This window comes from Anopheles bellator, chromosome 2 (assembly GCF_943735745.2).
Source record: "Anopheles bellator chromosome 2, idAnoBellAS_SP24_06.2, whole genome shotgun sequence".
In the NCBI taxonomy this organism is placed as follows: domain Eukaryota; kingdom Metazoa; phylum Arthropoda; class Insecta; order Diptera; family Culicidae; genus Anopheles; species Anopheles bellator.
This window is the reverse complement of record NC_071286.1, coordinates 61,412,207-61,430,589: the sequence shown is the minus strand read 5'-3', so window position 1 is coordinate 61,430,589 and position 18,383 is coordinate 61,412,207. Positions and strand designations below refer to the sequence as shown.

The following is an 18,383-nucleotide window of genomic DNA, read 5'->3' as shown; positions in this document are numbered from 1 at the left end:
GTGCAGCCTCCGAGAAAGGAAATGAAACAGTAAAAATTCATCATTTCGGTTCGGGAGCCATTTGAGGCCTGTTTCATTTTTTTCCCCGTTAGTTTTATATTATTTTCCGATAGTTCCGGAAAAACAAATAGTTCCACAAAATTGGCCTCCAAAGTGGGTCGACGGCGGGCAATCGACACGATTCGCAGCATTATTTGCCCGGTCAGTTGGAGAAAACTAATTTATGCGCCCGGGTTTTATGTTTGCGATTGATTCAATGATTCGGAAGAAATAATGATACCGAAATTTTGGCGGGGCTCTCTGTTGCGTTAGATGGTCGTATGTTTAAAAATATAACCAATTGAAACGAAACGTGGTTTTCCAGGAAGTTCTATAATATTCATTGAAAATATGGTTTTAATTAGTATGTTTTTGAGTTTGAAAAATTAACTGTTCTTCAAAAAACATTTAAAACATATATAGTGCTCTTCAGTTCGAGGTTCGCGTCCGTTTTACAGCTCACGGTATGGATTACCTCTTTGAATTGTAATATTCGGACGTGGGGCTAACGAATATCGTGCATCTGAAACATCACTTATTGATAAGCTATTCCCACTCGAAGACGATGGAATTATCTGACGTCCAAGCTGATTTCCTTCACCTGAAGGCTCCCGGGAGTCCTGGGCACTCCGGTTTGTTTCCGGTTGCTGCCCGAGAATGGTGCTCTATCCGTTCGATTTTGCTGCAATCGTGGCAGAATGTTCCGCCACTTCTCACAGCAATCATCCGGACGATCGATCCGGCGCCCCTGAACCTAGGGATTTCAAAGCGTGGAAAATCTCACCGATTGCCGGTGGTATATTGTTGGCAGTTGGTTCGTTGGTTGGTTGTAAAGTTGCAAGAAAATAAAACCGAGGGGAAAAGAAGAAAACTCAAAATCAATCATTCCTCATGAACATAATTCGGTTCTCATGTGCAATATGCTCTGAATAAATCATTTCCATTTACGTTCGCTTGGACGAGTTAGTGTGTGGGGGGCACCGGTGGCCAGAAACAATGGTTAGAAGGCGCTAGGCTCGGAAGAGCCGCTGATTCACCGCCACCGGTTCGGTTGCTCCGGTGCGGTGCGAATGAGAAGCTTTTCTCGGTTCATTTCCATCCATCGCAGGTGAACGCGTTTTCCAGTTGGTGGCATCGGCCGGCCCGGTAGCGATTCTGTGTGTGCGGTTTGGTTGAATTGTTTATGGCGTTTTCGGTGGAAAGACATACGCCGCTCAGCTTCGTGCTGGAAACACACACGGATCACGGATTGACGTCACAGGGCACGGGCCAGGGGTGGGAATAGGAAACGGGCAGCACGCAAACACATTATCGTTATTGTTGTGTGCTCGTGAATAAATTATCACGCGGGCGAAATTTGCTTGCCAAATAGCAACACGATTCGACCGAAATCTGGACTTTGATCATCATTTATCTAGACACATTAAAAACATCCTAATGTCTTTTCGAATAAAAATTACGTTAAATTAGCCTATGGATGGGTATTACAATTTAGTTGAATTTGACGCACCTTAATTGTTAGAATTGGGTGATGTTGCAAATTATAAATAGTACAAAAATGTTCAAACAAGGAGTTATTTGATCTATATTATTAACAACCATAATCCTAATGTTGAAATACTTTGCTTTGATCGCTGCTTTCCGTTTCCCTGCTGAATGCTTTTCTTTTTTCACTTTTGTTAAGAAAAACCGACCTACCGACCAAAATTGACAGAAAATCGAAGGCCAATGTTCACGATGAAACAATACTACAAAAGGTACACCACTTGATAACAAAACTCACCATCCGACGTACGGTCAGCACCAATATGCGTACACCTCACGAAGAATTGGACCGGTTTGGCTCCAATTCGTGTGCGCCCTTCATCAGCATGGCCCGCAGCCGTTACTTCAAAGGTAACCTGAGGCCATCGAGTCCTGAACCTCACACCCATCGAATCGAATGTCGAGTTTTGGGCCATCGCAAGAATTTTGTGACGAACTGACCGACGAAACAAAAAAAAGCATCGATACGATTTAATTAGATTGTTGTTTTTGCTTTCGAAGGGCCCATCCATTATCGAGGCTCCGATTTCCAACCATCGGCCCATCGGCCGGTCCTCCAGCCGAAGAATCTAATTTGAAAACGACGTACCGTCCGCCGTCCGTCTCCAAAGCTTGCCGCTTTGGAATTTCTGGAAAGGTTCCGCGTCTTCACCGGCTAATCGATGGGGCAGAATCTTGGGGCGGAAATAAAGCGAATGGAAAGGTGACTGAATGGGGCCAGTTTGGCATTATGAAGACGTTCTTCGTCTTGATTTGATTCCGTACTTTGCGACGCCTACTTTTTGTCCGTCCCTAGTTTTCCAACGGAACCCCTGAGCGCACCTGGCCTCCGTGCGTGCAAGGTCCCGGCAATGGCAGCTTATCGAAAGTGTAAATGTAGCAAATTCGATTTCAGTTTGGCCGTCGGCTTTCGAAAGTGTGGATCAAAGTTTTTCCGGCACCTTTTCCAACCCGAGGGTTGGCCAGGCAAACTTGTGAACCGGGCACTTCCGGTTGTAAAGATGGCCGCCGACCACTCTACCGGGCGTGCTGGTGGTTGGTGTTGGTGACAATACCGATGATGCACTGAGAATGCCCTCAGACTGAAACTTCGGCAACCTTTCCGAAAGCCCTAGGTGACCCGGTCTCGGGTTGGGACGGGTACGGTAAGAAAATCCTTTTTATCGGTAATCTCGGCGAACGGTAGTGTAATGGAGGATACATTTGACTCGTTTGTCACAGTGAGTTAGCAAGCAAATCCGTTTCACTGCCACTCTACTTTCGATCCGGGAGAAAATGAGGCACGATTCGAGCAGAACTTTGCAATCCACCAACCGGAACCACCGGACCGGACTCCCTTTACGGATACGTGGAACTCCTGGGGCAAGCGGGTGGGCAGGCGGTAGGAAACTGCAAGTCCCCAGACGCTTCCGTAGCGTAGTCCCGGTCGTGGCTCGCTCGGATCTTAACGGAAATCCATTTGGGAGACACAGACGAGGACAAGACGAGCTGTCGTTACTTTAAACGCTCGCTTGAAGAATGGACACCGGTCAGTTTGTCCGGTTCTGATTTGATTCCATTTGCCAAATTGATTTTGTTCCGTTTTCTCCCCCCGGAAATGGTTCGTTATTTATGTGTGTGTTTGTGTACTCTCGGGGATGGATTTGTTATCGACGTTCACCACGGGCCCCACGCTAGTTGTAGCATAATGCGTAAGGACGGGGACGAGAAAATGAAGGTGACACCATTTCGAGAACGGTCTCTTGTGGATGGAAGCGGACTTGCGGAACACACAACAACATTGTGGCATGGCTGTTTTGCTGTACTCAGCAGCACTCAAGCGGACGGTAGATGTAGTTAAAGAAGTCTAAGAATCTTACTTCTCGCGAAGGGCCTCACTAAAGACGAAACCGAAAGTGCAGGACAATCCAAATCCTCAATTGAAAATTCAGTACAACATCCGCGCAAGTCAATCGAGTGCTTAATATTATCGCAATTCAATACCCAACGGTGGAATAAAGTAAAGAGTTTCCTTTGAATTGTTTTTCTAAAATCACCGAATATGTGAGGAGAGCATCAGAACAGGAGATCATCATCAGCTCCTGCGTGGATGGCACGCTATTAGTTGTGTGAACATATGTCACTGAAATGTTTCATGTTACAGGACAGTGAAACGTTTCAAGGTCATCAAAGTTCGATGCCTCGTCCACACTATGAGCTTTTTCTGCTGCTTTTTTGCTATACTGGCGTCCACACTAGCTGCTTTTGGGCGAAAAATCCGTGAGCTCCAGTGAGTGAAATGACAGTTCGTTTGTTTTTGCTTTGATTTTTCAGTGTCCTTTGTCATTATCATAATCTGACCCGCTGTCGAAAAACTGTCCCTGTTTTTGGGCAGCCAAAAAATCTGCCCAAAATTTGGTGCCAACGGTCAAATTAAAAAAAATGCGTGAAATATTTCATAAACAGAAGGAGCTCAACAGTAACTCAAAGTAGCTCACGGCACTGCAGGAAAAGATCGACGGTTACTGAGTCTACTATACATTTTTGACCAGTTTCTAATAGTGTGGATAGAGCCGAGCACGAAGTCTTCGTTGTACAGCTCACAATATTAGGTGAAGTGAACTAATTTCACTTAACTTGTGGTTTTATTTAAAAAGTTAGCCAAACAAAAGAGTTTTCAATATAAACTGCACGATGGAACGCACTCAGAAATTGGAAAAAAATCGGCCTTCACGCTTAAATTAGCTTTTACTGAGGATCGATAACGCTTGCAACCGATCCGTTCGTGTCCTGTTAAAGGGTCACATTCGAAACGGAAATGCGTGCTATTTCGCCACACCCACACACACACCAAAGCTCATCGCGTATTCGAGTCGGGCAGAGAAATCAATCAGGATCAAACCACTCAATTGAACCGTGCCGTAATGTGCGGGTGTCATGATGATATCCTTCCCGTCCGCCACACAAAGGACATCCGGCCCAACGCGTTCACCGCTACACCACCGTACCCCCCTCCTGTGCCGTGTGAAGCTCACAGACCACGTCGCCGGCCACGTACGAAATCTAAATGAAGGTTTTAGTTCGCCTTCGACGCTCGCCAATCGCCCTGCGCACTGCGACCCCAGCGCTGATGACAAACAGATTCTTCACCTTTTGTTTGACGACTAACAGCCCGGCCACGGCACCCGGGGGTGTGGGGAGCAGCATACGGCGCATAACAATGATGCACGGGCGCGGGGTGCGCGGGCGACCACTTCTGCCGCTGACCCACTGAAACCTGTACCGTTCTTGGTGGCTCCTTGTTCCTGGTGGACGTCAATACACCACCCAAATGATAGGTGGGCACCGACATGTGGGTGTAAATAGTGCGATCGCAATCGCAGCGGGTGAGCGAACAGGCAAAAAGTGCCCAGAAGTAAGAACCCGAACGGGACCGCGGAGCGCTCGAATCGAAAGCCAATCGGAGATGCCAAGATTGTACACACGGACGAAACGGAATGATTACTGCTAATGATGTTAGTTGATAAATATGTATGAACCGTCGGGACCGCATACCGAGTGGGCCCTCACCCGTCCGTCCGTCATGTCGTGGACGCAGTGTATTTGAATTGCGATTTCCCGGAATCCCGGAACCGGAAGCGAGACTTCTTGCCGTTTCTCATTCTCCTTCGCCCGGTGCGAGGCGATGGCGATGGTCTGCGGGCCGATTTTCGCCCTTCCGTTGCCCAGCACCCCTACGAACCCGGAGGCGGAGGGGTAGCGAAAGTTTTTCTCGCAAACTTTTCTCGGCCTGCGCGGCACTAGCGATCCGTTTTCCACGAGCTTTGCCAATAGGAATCCGGATGTTCCGGTGTGATCCGATTTCGGGGGAAACCTGTCGCAAAGCGGAACTGCTTTTGGGGAGCTTCACCAACACATACTCACACGCGTGCTATCACAGGATCAGCGGATCGAACCCTGACGAAGCGCTGGTTTTGATCGATTTGTTGAACTTGCGAAGAGTTGCCCGCTGCGTAGCTGTGTATGCGTAGCTGGAACCTCACGGAGCTCTCGAAGATGGCCACGTGACTTCCGCTGTTCGCTGGACGATGATGGGCATGATGATGAAACAAGTTTCCGAGACCCGAGTCAAAAGTGGAAACCACACCCTTACGGCACGTGAATTCTGTTGCCGAAAAATCGAATTTGTTACTGGAGCCCGTGGGAAGCCGGAAACGCAGCGCTCACGTACCGCCACGTGGTGGGGTGGATCCTCCAAAATACACTCCAGGGTAGCAGTTGGTGGCTTCCAACTTCCAGCGCAAGCTGGCGGAACAAACGCATAAATAGAAATAGTAAAATTCTATTTCCACCACCAACTAGGAGCCCACGTCGCATGCCGGGGCGTGGAAAAATTCAAATATTACCGTACCCCTGGGGGGGGACAGGAGTCCAGGAATTCGGGTCTTGCCGTGGTTTGGTTAAATTTCCCTTGGAACTGAGCGCTGCTCCATCAACTCGAAACCCAAACCCCCGGCGCCGCAAACTGAAGCCGATCGGGAAAAGCAATTTTCTATCGATACCGGCTTCGGGAGCCGTGAAAGTTTACACCGGAAATTGGGAAAACGAGAGTTCGCCCGGGGGCCGGGGAAACTCTCGCCACCCGACCCGAGCTGGCACAGTGGAAGCTGAGGAATAAAAAAAATGGCAACACGTCGAGCCTGTAACCGGTCCGGTTGGTGGTGCATCGTGTCCCTCGTGTGGCCATGGACGATAGCTTAGTGGCTGTCCCCCAACTAATTAGAACGATTATGCTACTCCCCCCCGTGTGCAGTGCAGTGTGGTGGTGTCTGTTGTTTTTTCACTGTCGTTCACTGCCCAAAACCCACTGGCCCAGCTTGGTCCGGCATGCCCGGGATGCTGAAGTTTTCCGGGGCGTTTCCGGTCTCCGGTTTCTCTCGGTTTCTGGGCTGTGGGAAAACTGAAACCAAAAACGATTTTCCACAACCCGTGTGTATGTGTATGTGACAGCTATAACTTTGTTGCGCAAAGTCCGGGTTTACTTGCAGGTATTAAAATAGTTTTAATTTTCCAAATAATGTGTGCTGACGTGTGGTGGTCCCAGAAGACACGGCGAAGGAATTTATTGGATCAGGTCGAGGGGGCCGGGTATAAAAGTGGGAAATTAATTTAACAATGCGCAGACGGTGTAAAATTTCCACCGCGGGCAGGGCCCGGCACGGCACAAATAAACTACTTTATATCTTCATTGACATCCGCGTCGGCTTAACACTGTTTGGGGAAGACATTTTTATTGCCATGTTTCGGCAACATCTTCGGCACCGAGTCCGCTTTTCTGCGCTAGCCAACCGGCCTTTGTGGCGGTGTGGGGGGTCAGCGGGGGGGCTAGCGGCACTGGAGGACCTCATAAAACGTCACATAAACTGTGAAAGCCTCGGCACCACTGTTTGTCTCGTATTTCACTACACTTAATCCTGGGCCATATTTTATGGACAGTGTCATAATTTAAGTTTCTTCACGACACACATGCACACGAGATTCGGCTTCGGCCACACGCTGGCACCATTTGCCCCGCCCTGCCTTCCTTCCCCCTCTTTCCGTGGGTTAGGATCCGGTGGGGTCAGGCATGCCCGAGACCCGCCGCTCCATAACTCAAGTTTCAATCCTTTTTTTGACACCATTTCGGAGCACAAATACTTACAGCGCTTTTTTGTCACCGTTTTCCCCGTTTTTTCCGTTCCAGGTGGCGGCCAATCCGGGACGAGTTTCATCGATGGAGGCGATAATTTATCGATTTGAAAAGCGAAAACAGACCCGCAGTAGCAAGGCAGCCGAGAGGGGTGGCCACTTGGTGATAAAGTGATAACATGTTTCCGGTGCGGCTCAGAGCCGGGGACAGTGTGAAAAATGTGGCAACATTGTGTGGCGCTCGTCTGCAGTTGGCTCGCAAGTCGATCGTAAAACATAATTAACTGATTGGTGCAATCGCGGGCACAGGATCTAAAACCTGCCTAGGGGGTTTGGGATGTGAAGAGGCCGTCTACTAAATTTCATGCTTCTCGTTTTTCCTTCGTCAGGCAACACCGGTGACCGGAAAGTGATTCGTGTATTTGTGTGGAAATAGAAATGAAAAATGAAGTGGCTGTTCGAAACAGAGGCGAGCCAAAGTAGAGCGGCTACAGCAGATTAAGAATTGTGTTACTGTGCAAGTGTTAGGCAATAGATAAGTCGATCGCTCGATGGTCGATGCGTCCTCCGGTGCTCCGATGGCGGTTCCAACTCATCCGGAGGCTTGTTAGTTGTGCTAAAACGAAGCAAGTGAGAGTTTAATCAAATACACGCCAGTAACGTGCAAAAAGTGGCGACGAAATGCGACGAAAAATGAAGTACAACGTGGCCATTCGGTTTAACCGCGTGTTTAATATCATCTTCATCCACATAATCATAGTGCAGTGTACATTCGGCTTGCAGCAAGCGGCACTGGACAAGGAGAAACATGGTAAGTCGTTACTAAAAGGATCAGAGAAACGATTGGTTTTAGAATAGTCTAATGCAAGTTTGCACAGCTTACGGCAATCTTACGGTACAGTAGTAGCATTTTATGTTATTACTGAACTGTACATGCTTTTGGACTTGATACGTTTGGTTATTTTCCACTTTAGTACTAAGCTATACCCTTCGCAAATGACAACGATTGAGACAGCACAAAAAGTAAATTTCGCTGCTGAAGTTGTTTCGACCTTGCGATATTTGGTAAATGTGATGCAAAAAGTCTGAAGAGGTAAAAAGCTTCCAGTGGAAAACGTTTTTCGGCAATGGCCAGTGCTGACAACCCAACGGACGGAAGTAGTTTGTTTGGCCTGAAAATTTGTCTCAGCATTGACGAATGTTGTAGCGCATTTCAGGAAACGATGCTTCGGCAACGAGCTCCATTTTTTACTAGGTGGTTGATAAATGCTGTATATGTTAAAAGTAGCTTTTTGTGCGCCGTGCAGACCCAATTTCCATGGAACGGATCTTAAACAGTGACAGTCTTTACTTCCCGTTAAGAAAGTAACACATTCTTCCGGTAATGTTTTGGTGAAACGTTTTTGATTTTTTGTTTCCGAGAACCATCCATCTACCGAAGAGGACTTTTATCGACCGTTGCAGTATGCTGTTTCCTGTTTGGATGGTTTTTTTCTTAAAGCGTACGAAGAAGTTTTTTTCCATTCCGTACAAAATATTGTGGGAGTACAGTAAGAAAAAAAGAAAGTTAAACAAAGATACGGGCAGCTGAAGACCAGAAAGTTTGAAAATTGATTAATATTTTACGCTTTTGCCTTTTGCTTTCTTTACCTCTTATTAATCTAAATTGTTTCGTTTCGACGGGCCGTTTCGAACTAACTAGCTTAGCACAATTTTCTGCGCACAGCTTGTGAGTAGCATCTTCAACTCGTCCCCACAGCTAAGCCCTAAGTATCGAGGCGATAAATAGAGTGTTTTTGCTTTCGTTCGCCTGCGGGTGCTGGTATCTTTTTTGACGACGACTTTCCAAGGAAGCAAAAACAGCACCAACAACAAAAGTGGCATCCTTGCACAGGCTGGCTACTGGCCGTACTGGCCGAACATTTTGCTGTTACTATTGGATGGTGTTTGTACGAGCTGTTTGTTCTGGGCATACAATAATCACATCCTTCTTTCGTCCTTTCGGGTAGCACCGTACTAGCACCACAGCATCTTCGCAGCGTTCCGGCGTGATTCCGACTCGTGGACCCGGACGTTCGTTTGCTCGCTGGTCGTTTGTCAGCATTGGCCGTGTGTTTGATGAATGAATCAACGGAACGTGTCGAGCCAAGTGGCTGCTAGAGACGAGCTCCGTCAGTATTCGGCGAGCAAGAAGAGATAGGGAAATAAAGAGAGAGAGAGAGAGAGAGAGTGAAAGACTGAGAGAAAGAGAGTTAGAGAGAGAGAAAGAAAAAAATGTTTATCTCACACTTCGCCTACAATGATTGATTGAGAACTTGTTGACGTTTCGCAGGTTCTATCGTCATTGTCACTCGAGGAGCTCCTAGCATCTTCAAGGTGGATCCTCTTTTTTCGTCTGCCTTAGAGTCACTGGAATTTTACCGTTTGCCTTGGTGCTGAAGGCGCGTCGAATCACAGGCCGACGTCCTAGAGCTCTTTGGTCGATGTCCGTCAGCTCTAAAGCTGGCATCGGTGCGAAAGAAAGCCTTTTAAAGTATTACAAAAGGGAAAACGAAGAAAAATGAGCTGCTGGGAGATTGATTGGAAAGTGAAACCGCACGGAATGGAAAACGAAATCCCACCGGAATCGATGTGCGGCCGGGTGCCCGGAATTGGGCTGAATAAGTGACGTTGACGACGACGACGACGACGACGTGCGTTCGAAGCGACGGTTCGGTGTGGATGTTATGATTGGCTGGTGGGTGGCGGCAGATGCAAACAGTTGAGTGTCTTAGGAAATTATTGATTCAACAAATGGTGCCTCAAGACAAATGCCCGCTTGTTGACGCACTTCAGGTGGTTCATTAAAGCAGTGTGCAAGAGGGAACCACTTTAATTTGATTTGGTAAGTTGATATCAATTGACGTAGATTCAATTGTCGCATTGAACCGGGCATGGATGCAACCCAAGTGAATATTCAAGATGTCAATGAATCGGATGATTAAATTAAATGAACAAAAACAAATCTTGCGGAATTATTGTTTTAAAATATTGTTTTCCGAATCCATGCTGAATTGGGTTCAATAATAGAATCATAAAGTTACTGTTCTTTCTACATTAATTGCATTTGAGGACTTTCTTCGTACGAGTTGCCGTGATAAATTGTAAGTTATTACCTCATTGTTTTATCATTATTAATCGCATTACTTCAGGTTGAGCGCGATCCGTTCACGAAGCCACATAGCGGCGTGAAACACTAGGCGTCTCCACCGTGAAATGAAGAGTGCAGGAGCTTAGTTCCGTTCCGTTCCTTCTCGAGCTTTACTCTCGGTTCTGTTACTTTTTACGTTTCTTTTACTCGACGCACCTGCTCAAGCACCGAGGACAGACTCAAGGTCAAGTGAAGCGGATAAGAGTAAGAGTCGTTGAGCGGTGAGATTAAAGTGACTGATTGCATCGTTCTACGATCTAGCGAAGTAATGTGTTCACGGTCTGCTGGCTGGTGGCGTCATTCGCCCGCTAGTTCCACAGTCCGCGACACCACCCCGCAACCGAGAAGGATAAAACAAGAATGGTCTGGAAAACAAATGATATTTATTCGAAATTGCAACCCCAAACTGTGTTGGATGTTTGCGAAGCGTAAAGTCAATGGAGGCAACAGAAATACAGAATGTGATCATAAACGTATCAATGTCACTGTGGTGCTCGCGCTGAAACCCTACGCTGAGTGCTAGAATGAGACGGCCAGTAAAGCAAAAGCCGGCTCTAGCTCTGACAATGTCACAGACGGTTGAACATGTTGAAGCGAAAGAGTAAAAATAAAGAAACGGGTGAAAAACATTCCGGCTCGATGTGGATGGAGCCAACAAACTGCAACCACTTTTCAGGTTCTTGAGCTTTTATGGCTCGCGTTCGTCGTTTTCGACTTTCGGCGACCACATTCGGTTAACTTTGGTTGGCCAATCAACCGCCATCAGCCGTTCGCTGTGTGCGGCAACGACGGCGGTGACAGGACATGCATAGCAACGTCACAAGAGTTTTCACAAGAAAGCTTCGTCCGCGTCCTTTGTCTTACGGTGCCATCGGGAGCGAGATACGGGCAAGTTTTCTACCACACTCTGCCACAGGGTGGCTTTCTGCGGGATTCTTGACTTTTAAACTAATGCTTGTGAGCAAAAAAGTATTATCTGCCGGTCTAGACTAGATCTTAAAGAAATAGTTTTTGAGTGCTACGGCATTAGCGTACCTTCGGTGTTCGCCGGGACTTTTGGAAGTGACAGATGAGTTCGAGGCTGTCGGTAACTAATCTACGTTATTCGTTTCAAGCATTATTTAATGACTGGTTTTCAATAACTAACCGAAGCTACTGATACCCCACATTTTTGTAAAATAACAATAAGTTCTTTCATAATATATTGTATTTCAAAGTAACTGAACAATCTAGCGAGCATTGGACTGATGACTTCTGTTGCTTAATTAAAATAACTGCAATTCTAGATACATTCACTGTACGAAGAATGCTTCAAATTGTGCCAACCGTCTCTTCGATGCGCCTTCGTTCAAGGCGTTCTTGCTTGAGAGAAAAGAAAGACAAAAAAACCTGAACACCAAGTGACGGACTTAAATAAACCTCCGCGGCCCGTAACTGGCCTGCCACCGATTGCTGCCGTCCTTCACGGCGATGCACTTTGCGCTAATTAGAATCACGTTTCACGGTTTTCTCTGGCCCAATTCCTCCGCTGCCCGTGGTTCGCGAAACGAATTTGCCCCTCTTTTCCAGAATTAAGAAACCAAGTGCCACGGTTCGGGGTTCGGCTCATGGTGGGAGCACTTATTTCGGTGGAACGGCGAAGTTAAATCAGAACGTAAGATGGAACGAGCGGCTCAAGCAGAGCCCAGGGTACACTGGGGCAGAGAATAATAAAAGAACACGAGGCAACGAACGTAAAAAAATGCCAATTTCTTTTCAGATTTCATCCGATAAGAGGATTCACGGGCAGGGCAGCAGCACGGTTCGATCGGGCGTCCCTCCGGGCGTCTCCGGCCCTTCCCGTTCAACACGTGCACATTGTGTGGCCAATTGTGAAATCAAATTATCGCAGACGGGGAACACATTTACGGGTTAATTATGCAACGGATAAGGGCGCGTGCAAAGTCGTCCACCGTGGGCCTGCGCACGGCTCGTAGATCGTCGGCCTGGAAAAGCTGCTCTGACGGGACTCGCCAACCGAGGGTCAATTCGTTGGATTCAGCCCCGTAACGGTACCGCAAATTGTCGAAGAAATACACTACCGAAAAGGGTCGCTCGAAACGCCGAACAGAATGGAGTGATTGCGAATGTCGATTACGAACCGGCCCCCCGAGCTGGTGAACAAGTGGCGGGTGTTTAAATTTTTACAACTGCCAAACTTAAGCCCTCCCGTAACGAAGAAAAAACGACTGAAAATTGGCAGTAAGGCCGCCAAATACCGGAAATGCTGCCGAGCCCTTTCCCTAAGTCAGCACACCCGTGGGGCTTGTTTTCTTCGACAGCGAGTGCCTTAATTTCTTCCCTTCTCGACTAATCGCAGGCGCCGCCGCGTGCGATAAGGGGCGCCTGCTCGCCCTCCCCGGCATGGAACGGGGCCACGGAGAAGGTTAATCTTGACAATTTATATTTACGCACTTTTAACGGCACATAAACGGGGGCGGGCCAAGCCGAAAAAGGCGAGCCCTTCGTTGGTTCTGCTTCACCGACGGGTACCGGATTCCAGGTGCGTGAATTTGAACCATAGTTACGAACCAAGATATCGTGAGTAGGAAGAAACGTGGGCAAAAAAAAAACGACGGCAATCCTTTTCTTCTTTCACTGTTGCTGCCGCGTTTTGGTTTGACCTGATTTGATCCTTGAAGCCTGGTGGCTGGGTCCTTCTGCTCGAGCTCCAGAGCTCATTAAGCGGCGCGTAGTGTTTTGCTATCGCCCCGGACGACCTTTGCCGGAAAGGATGACGATCGTCTTGCGATAAACTGTGACACCCGAAATTAAGCTACATTTTACTGTTGTTCTTCCTTTTTTTGTGAACTCAAATTATACTAGCTAAAAAGGAACCGGACCGAAACGAGAAGGACGTCCTGGCGGTGCTGGGAGATAAAACCCACCGAAAAAGAAGGTCGACGGCCTTTCGGACCGACAATAATTGAGGAGTTAACTAATATTCGCATCATGAAATAGAATATGGCTCAGTTTAACTTGTTGCTTGTTTCTAATTAACTTTCAGTTTACTTTTGAGGCATTTGAAATTATATTTGAATAGTTACATATTTTTATAGTTACTCTATCTAACATAACATAACATCAACTGGCACAAAATGGTCCATTTACTTGCATTGAGCGGACTTCATTTATTATACAGATAACCTGTTTGATACCCAACTGAGCCTAAGCACACTTTCCAAATTAATGTTTACATGATCCACCTCAAATGGCGAACGAATTAATTAGGTTTGAGTGGCCGGTCGACTTTCGTCAAACTTTTCCACATGACTGTAAACAAGCGGGGAAAAAGCCACGCAACTTTGTTTAGCAAAGGTCACTACGCGTGGGAGCCGCCGCACTAATGACTGATGGCGAGTATCGTTGGTCCCAAAATTGAGCCGCATCACGTTTTTCACCAACAGAGCCTAATCCTCACGAGTGCCAGTGGGTCGTAAAAAACTATTTTCGAAAGTAGCATCTCAACTGACCACGTACTTCGCATCCTCGGGCGTTATCATTTTCCTCTTGAACCCCGGTTGAACTTTCGGTCGAGCGTGACAGACCGGACCCCGACCGGGCCGACTGGCTCTTGGCTCCTCCGGCTAGGGTCGCATAATCGCTACGATGCTCATTAAGCCAATTAGTTGGCCTGAACGATCTGCAAACAGGAAGCCCGAAACTAGCCCGGTTTATAGTCTTTCTCACTTTGTTCACAGTTCATCTGCCATGATCCGCCTGTAATGCCTTCTATTGGAGAGTCGTTATCGTTTTCCGGTGTTTTGCTGGCATTGGGATTATTCCCCGAGCAAAAAAGCAACTTCTGAAAGCTAGCTCCCGGCCTCTCCTTCACACATACATACACGAGGCCTCATGTGGGACGTGGTCTAAGGTTTTTGTCACCGTTAAATGTTGCTTGAAAATTCTTTGCCAACCCACGAGGTACCTTCCGCTCGGTGAGCTTGCGGACGTTGCGAGAGTGTTGGCCATGGTGATAGCTTCATTTAATTGACGCCCCGTTCTGCTCTGGCCGCAAATCCTACGTCCCAGGACCCGAAAGGGTGGCAATGAAACGTCATATCCTTGAACGTGTTAAGCTCCACTTAGTGCTTTGTCAGTGTAGCGTTACCACCTGGTGTGAGTTTTAACGGAAAAAGGCAAATCGTACAGTGGTACTGCAAATAGAGAGCAGAAGGCAGCTCGTTCTGTGCTTTATAATGGCAATATTAACTGTAGGTGATTTAAAATTTTTCATCAAACAACATTATACATCATTATCATTATAGATTGGATCATGGTTATGGCTCACAGCAATTACCTTCCCTTTCACTAATTTCTCTAGAATTCAAATGCTTATTAGCTGTCTAGAGAATCGTTATTTGTAGCAAAATAAGGAGGAATAAATTTAAATGTAGTTTATTGCTATTATTTTATTTATCTCTGGTCTGCCCCTTGAGAACTCCATATTAGTATAATATAATGCTTGTAAAATTCGTACTATGGTGTAGGATTGAAAAAATACTATTCATGAATCTGAAGAGAATATGCAAGAGAAGTTATGCAATATGTCGGTACATTGACTTAATATCAATCAATAATTTTTGTTTCACCTCAAATTCAATTTTCTTTAAAGGAGCCTTACCTTTTGCGATACGACGACGTCTATGTTTCATTTTTCACGAACTCACGATATTAAAATAATAACTGCAACTAACAAGATGCAAAAAAAAGGAAAAGTCTGACCTATTTTCGTTTAAAACGGCACAGAAAAGCTAAGTGCAAATCAAACTGTGATGTAAGCACGAACAATTTTCTACCAGTAGAAGCCGGCAGCAGTACCATGAGCCAAAGCAGAGGAAAGAGCAGAGCTGTTTCTGCGAACTAAAGAAAAATACCAAACCTGTTGACCGGTGCAGCCTAGCATATCGTTTATTCCTAGGCAGAAAAGGATACTTTTCTACCTCCGGTGTCCTCTGACGGTGAAAGCACTTCAGAATTATTGCACTCTCTAGCACACCCGAGTGTCCATCTCGACTGAAAACAAGACACGGAAGAATGTTATGCACGAAAAAAGATGCTTGGGAGTGATGGGGCTGATTCTTCACCTGTCACAATATATTCTTCTGCACACAACCCAGCTACCTGTCCGTAGTGGGCACGGTCCCCGGGAGCTCACCGGAAGTGGAGAGTGGATGAACGAAGTGGACGAAAAAAAAGCTCAAACCATTCCCCGACATCGCTGTTTAGTTGATTTCATAATTCATCACAAAACTCGGTCGTACCCCGTGGTTCTCGGCTCAGCGAAGGCGAGCGTTACGCTGGGATGGCAGTGGATCACGAATAACCGTAACGGTGATGGCCCGGTTATGATGCCCGTGTGCTACGAAAGAAGTTGATCCTACGTCCGGTTGCGCTCACCATATCGGATCCCTTCCGAACGGCGCCGTTGCATCTACGCCGTCGCTGGGTTGCTGCATCGCATTTGACTACCCATCCCCGGAAGTGGCATCATCCATCATGGTGTCATCAACTCGATAGAACGGGCTGCATCAGTTTGCCTTTAAGGAATTGGAAGAGATGCAGATTCAGCTGGGGCGCATGGCCGAGAGGGAGCCACAGCCAGAGACCCATCCATAATAAATGCGGGACCCAAGTGCGGGCTCAAAAGTCGCACGATTGATCGAAGGATGTCAGTTCAAGGAACTGGTTTGTAATGAATGTAAATACATCTGACAGGCTGAAAAAGCAAATATTTGAGAGTTGAAAACACCTTGGTTTGGCCACGGTCGGCCTGAAGCTTCTTGCGAAACGAAGTATCGTCCTGCTCCTCGTTTGGCGTTACTTGAAGCTTCTCGTTTGTATCGTATATTATAATTCCTATACATTCTTAAATGCACTTTTTTAGCAATTAACCATTTTTTGCAGTAATTCACGGCCCGGTCGACAGTCACGCTGTTTGTGTGAAATGCAGTTTGCCCTTTCAAATTGCACTAATTTGAACTGACTCGGCTTTTGTTTCATCTAATTTTCCAAATTTGGATTCGTTTGACGCACTGTTCAAAGGAAATTCTTAGTCAAAGCCGAGGCTACTCGAAACTACTCGACTTCCACTCCAGCGTTTGTCGAGTATTTAGAACTATCCTTGACGGAAACGGAAGAACGGCACATAACCTGCGCATGTTGACAGTATGGAAACAGCTTTCGCTGGAAGACGGAAATCTATTCGCCTGTGTCTTGAGTTGTGTCGGCCATCGAGTGCAAAAGCCATTCACAATTGTTCCGGTAAGACGGCTTGAGAAATCCGTTTGGCTTCCGTTGGCAGGATAAGTCCCGGTGGCTTACCCTCAGGACGCTTACGCTCGCTAGGACAGGGAACGCGGTCCTGCGTTGTCGTCCGGTGCGACTTGTGCTGTGACTTGTCAGGTTGGCCACTGGTGACAACTCAACCGCCAACAACAACAACACTAACAGCAGCAGCAGCAGCATTTATTATGCATGGGAAAATTAACGTCCCATTCGGCGTGAGCATATTTACTCGGGGTTAATTGATTCGAATTTCCTAATGCTTGCCGGCAGCTGCAGAGCCGCTAAGTGCTCCACACCCTCGGGGACGCGGAAGGCAAGGACAATAGGTAGGAGTGTAAGTAGTTGAAGCACCGCCGGCCTGCGTGGGCTGCCAGCTGGAGATTGCGGGAAAGGTTACGGGTCGTTACGGCTCGCCAGTGCCTTGCGCTGGAAAACAGGTTGTTCCAATGAAAGGAGCATTGTTAACAAGAGCGTTTCAATTATTAAACCCCACCGCAGGATGCGTGGCTGTGGGGTTACGTGACGGGGTCACGGCGCTGGCCAAGGTGCACGCCGGTGGTGAAGTGCAGATCTCTAGGCTGCCAACCGGCGTACTCCTTTAAGGACGTGCAGTTCTCGGTGGTCCTCGCCCCAGTCAGCATCGCTGGCCCCAAACGGCCAGTTTCACCTTCGACCTGCGACATTCCTCGCTGAATTGCACCTTGCTCCTGGCTCCCGTGTGTTGGCCCAAGTAATGACATCTATTCACCAACTCACATAAACAACTAGCGTTAGTTGAATATTAATTTATTGACGCAACCCCCCATCGCCTCGTTGACCACAACGTGGCGATCGATTCCCGGGCGACGGTCGCCATTTTGTATGCCACAACTCAAAGCCAGGAGCTGTTGATGTTTGTGCAAAACCATTTCGTACGCGGGGCAGCAGAAACAGCCGACACTTAGCACTTGGTCAAAAGTTGTGTCTTCCTTGCATGTATCGCCGCTTGAAAGCTCTAGTTCCAAACGTCCTTCCAAATGTCCTTTTAAAGGAACAGTTCGCGCGCTCTCTCTCTCTCTTTCAATGAGGTTGTAGCCGCGCGGTATAAGATCCAACATAGTGGTGGCACGAGTTTGTGGTTCGGAATTCAACAAATGACGAAAGTACTTACAGATGGCAAATGCGAAAGATGAAAACTATGCTGAAAAGTTTAGTTTACGAGTGGTTAACAGTTGGAAGCTTTTCGAATATTGTAGTTGGGGAGCATTATGTTTGATTGAGAAACTATTAAACTTTAAAAATACCAATGTTTTATTGAATTGCTATGAATATATTGTGTAAGCTTGAATAGGGAAAAAAACTTGAGACGAAACGAATTACTAGCAATGTTTGAATTTCAAACAAGAATAATGCTCGTATCTCGTCTTGATCAAGATGAATTTGAAGCAGAGGCTGCTTGAAACAAAATATGATTGCAAACATTAACATAATTTCTTTCCTAAAATTAATTGTTATGCAATGGGGGGAAGCTTAGTTGGATTGATTAAGGAAATAATGGAGCATTGGCTTTCTAAATCAGGCAATGATCAAACATGTACATTACTAATACAAACGAAATAACGCTTTCTATGTGTAA

General features: G+C 46.8%; 1 protein-coding gene across 1 annotated transcript in view; it reads left to right on the top strand.

Moving 5' to 3' along the window:
• Positions 1 to 7,932: 7,932 nt before the first annotated feature.
• LOC131211184 (protein turtle homolog A-like) overlaps positions 7,933 to 18,383 on the top strand; it is a 130,911-nt gene continuing 120,460 nt past the window's right edge. The window contains exon 1 of the mRNA XM_058204556.1: positions 7,933 to 8,062. Within this exon, the coding sequence (XP_058060539.1) occupies positions 7,933 to 8,062 (130 nt within the window). The remainder of the gene's footprint in view (positions 8,063 to 18,383) is intronic.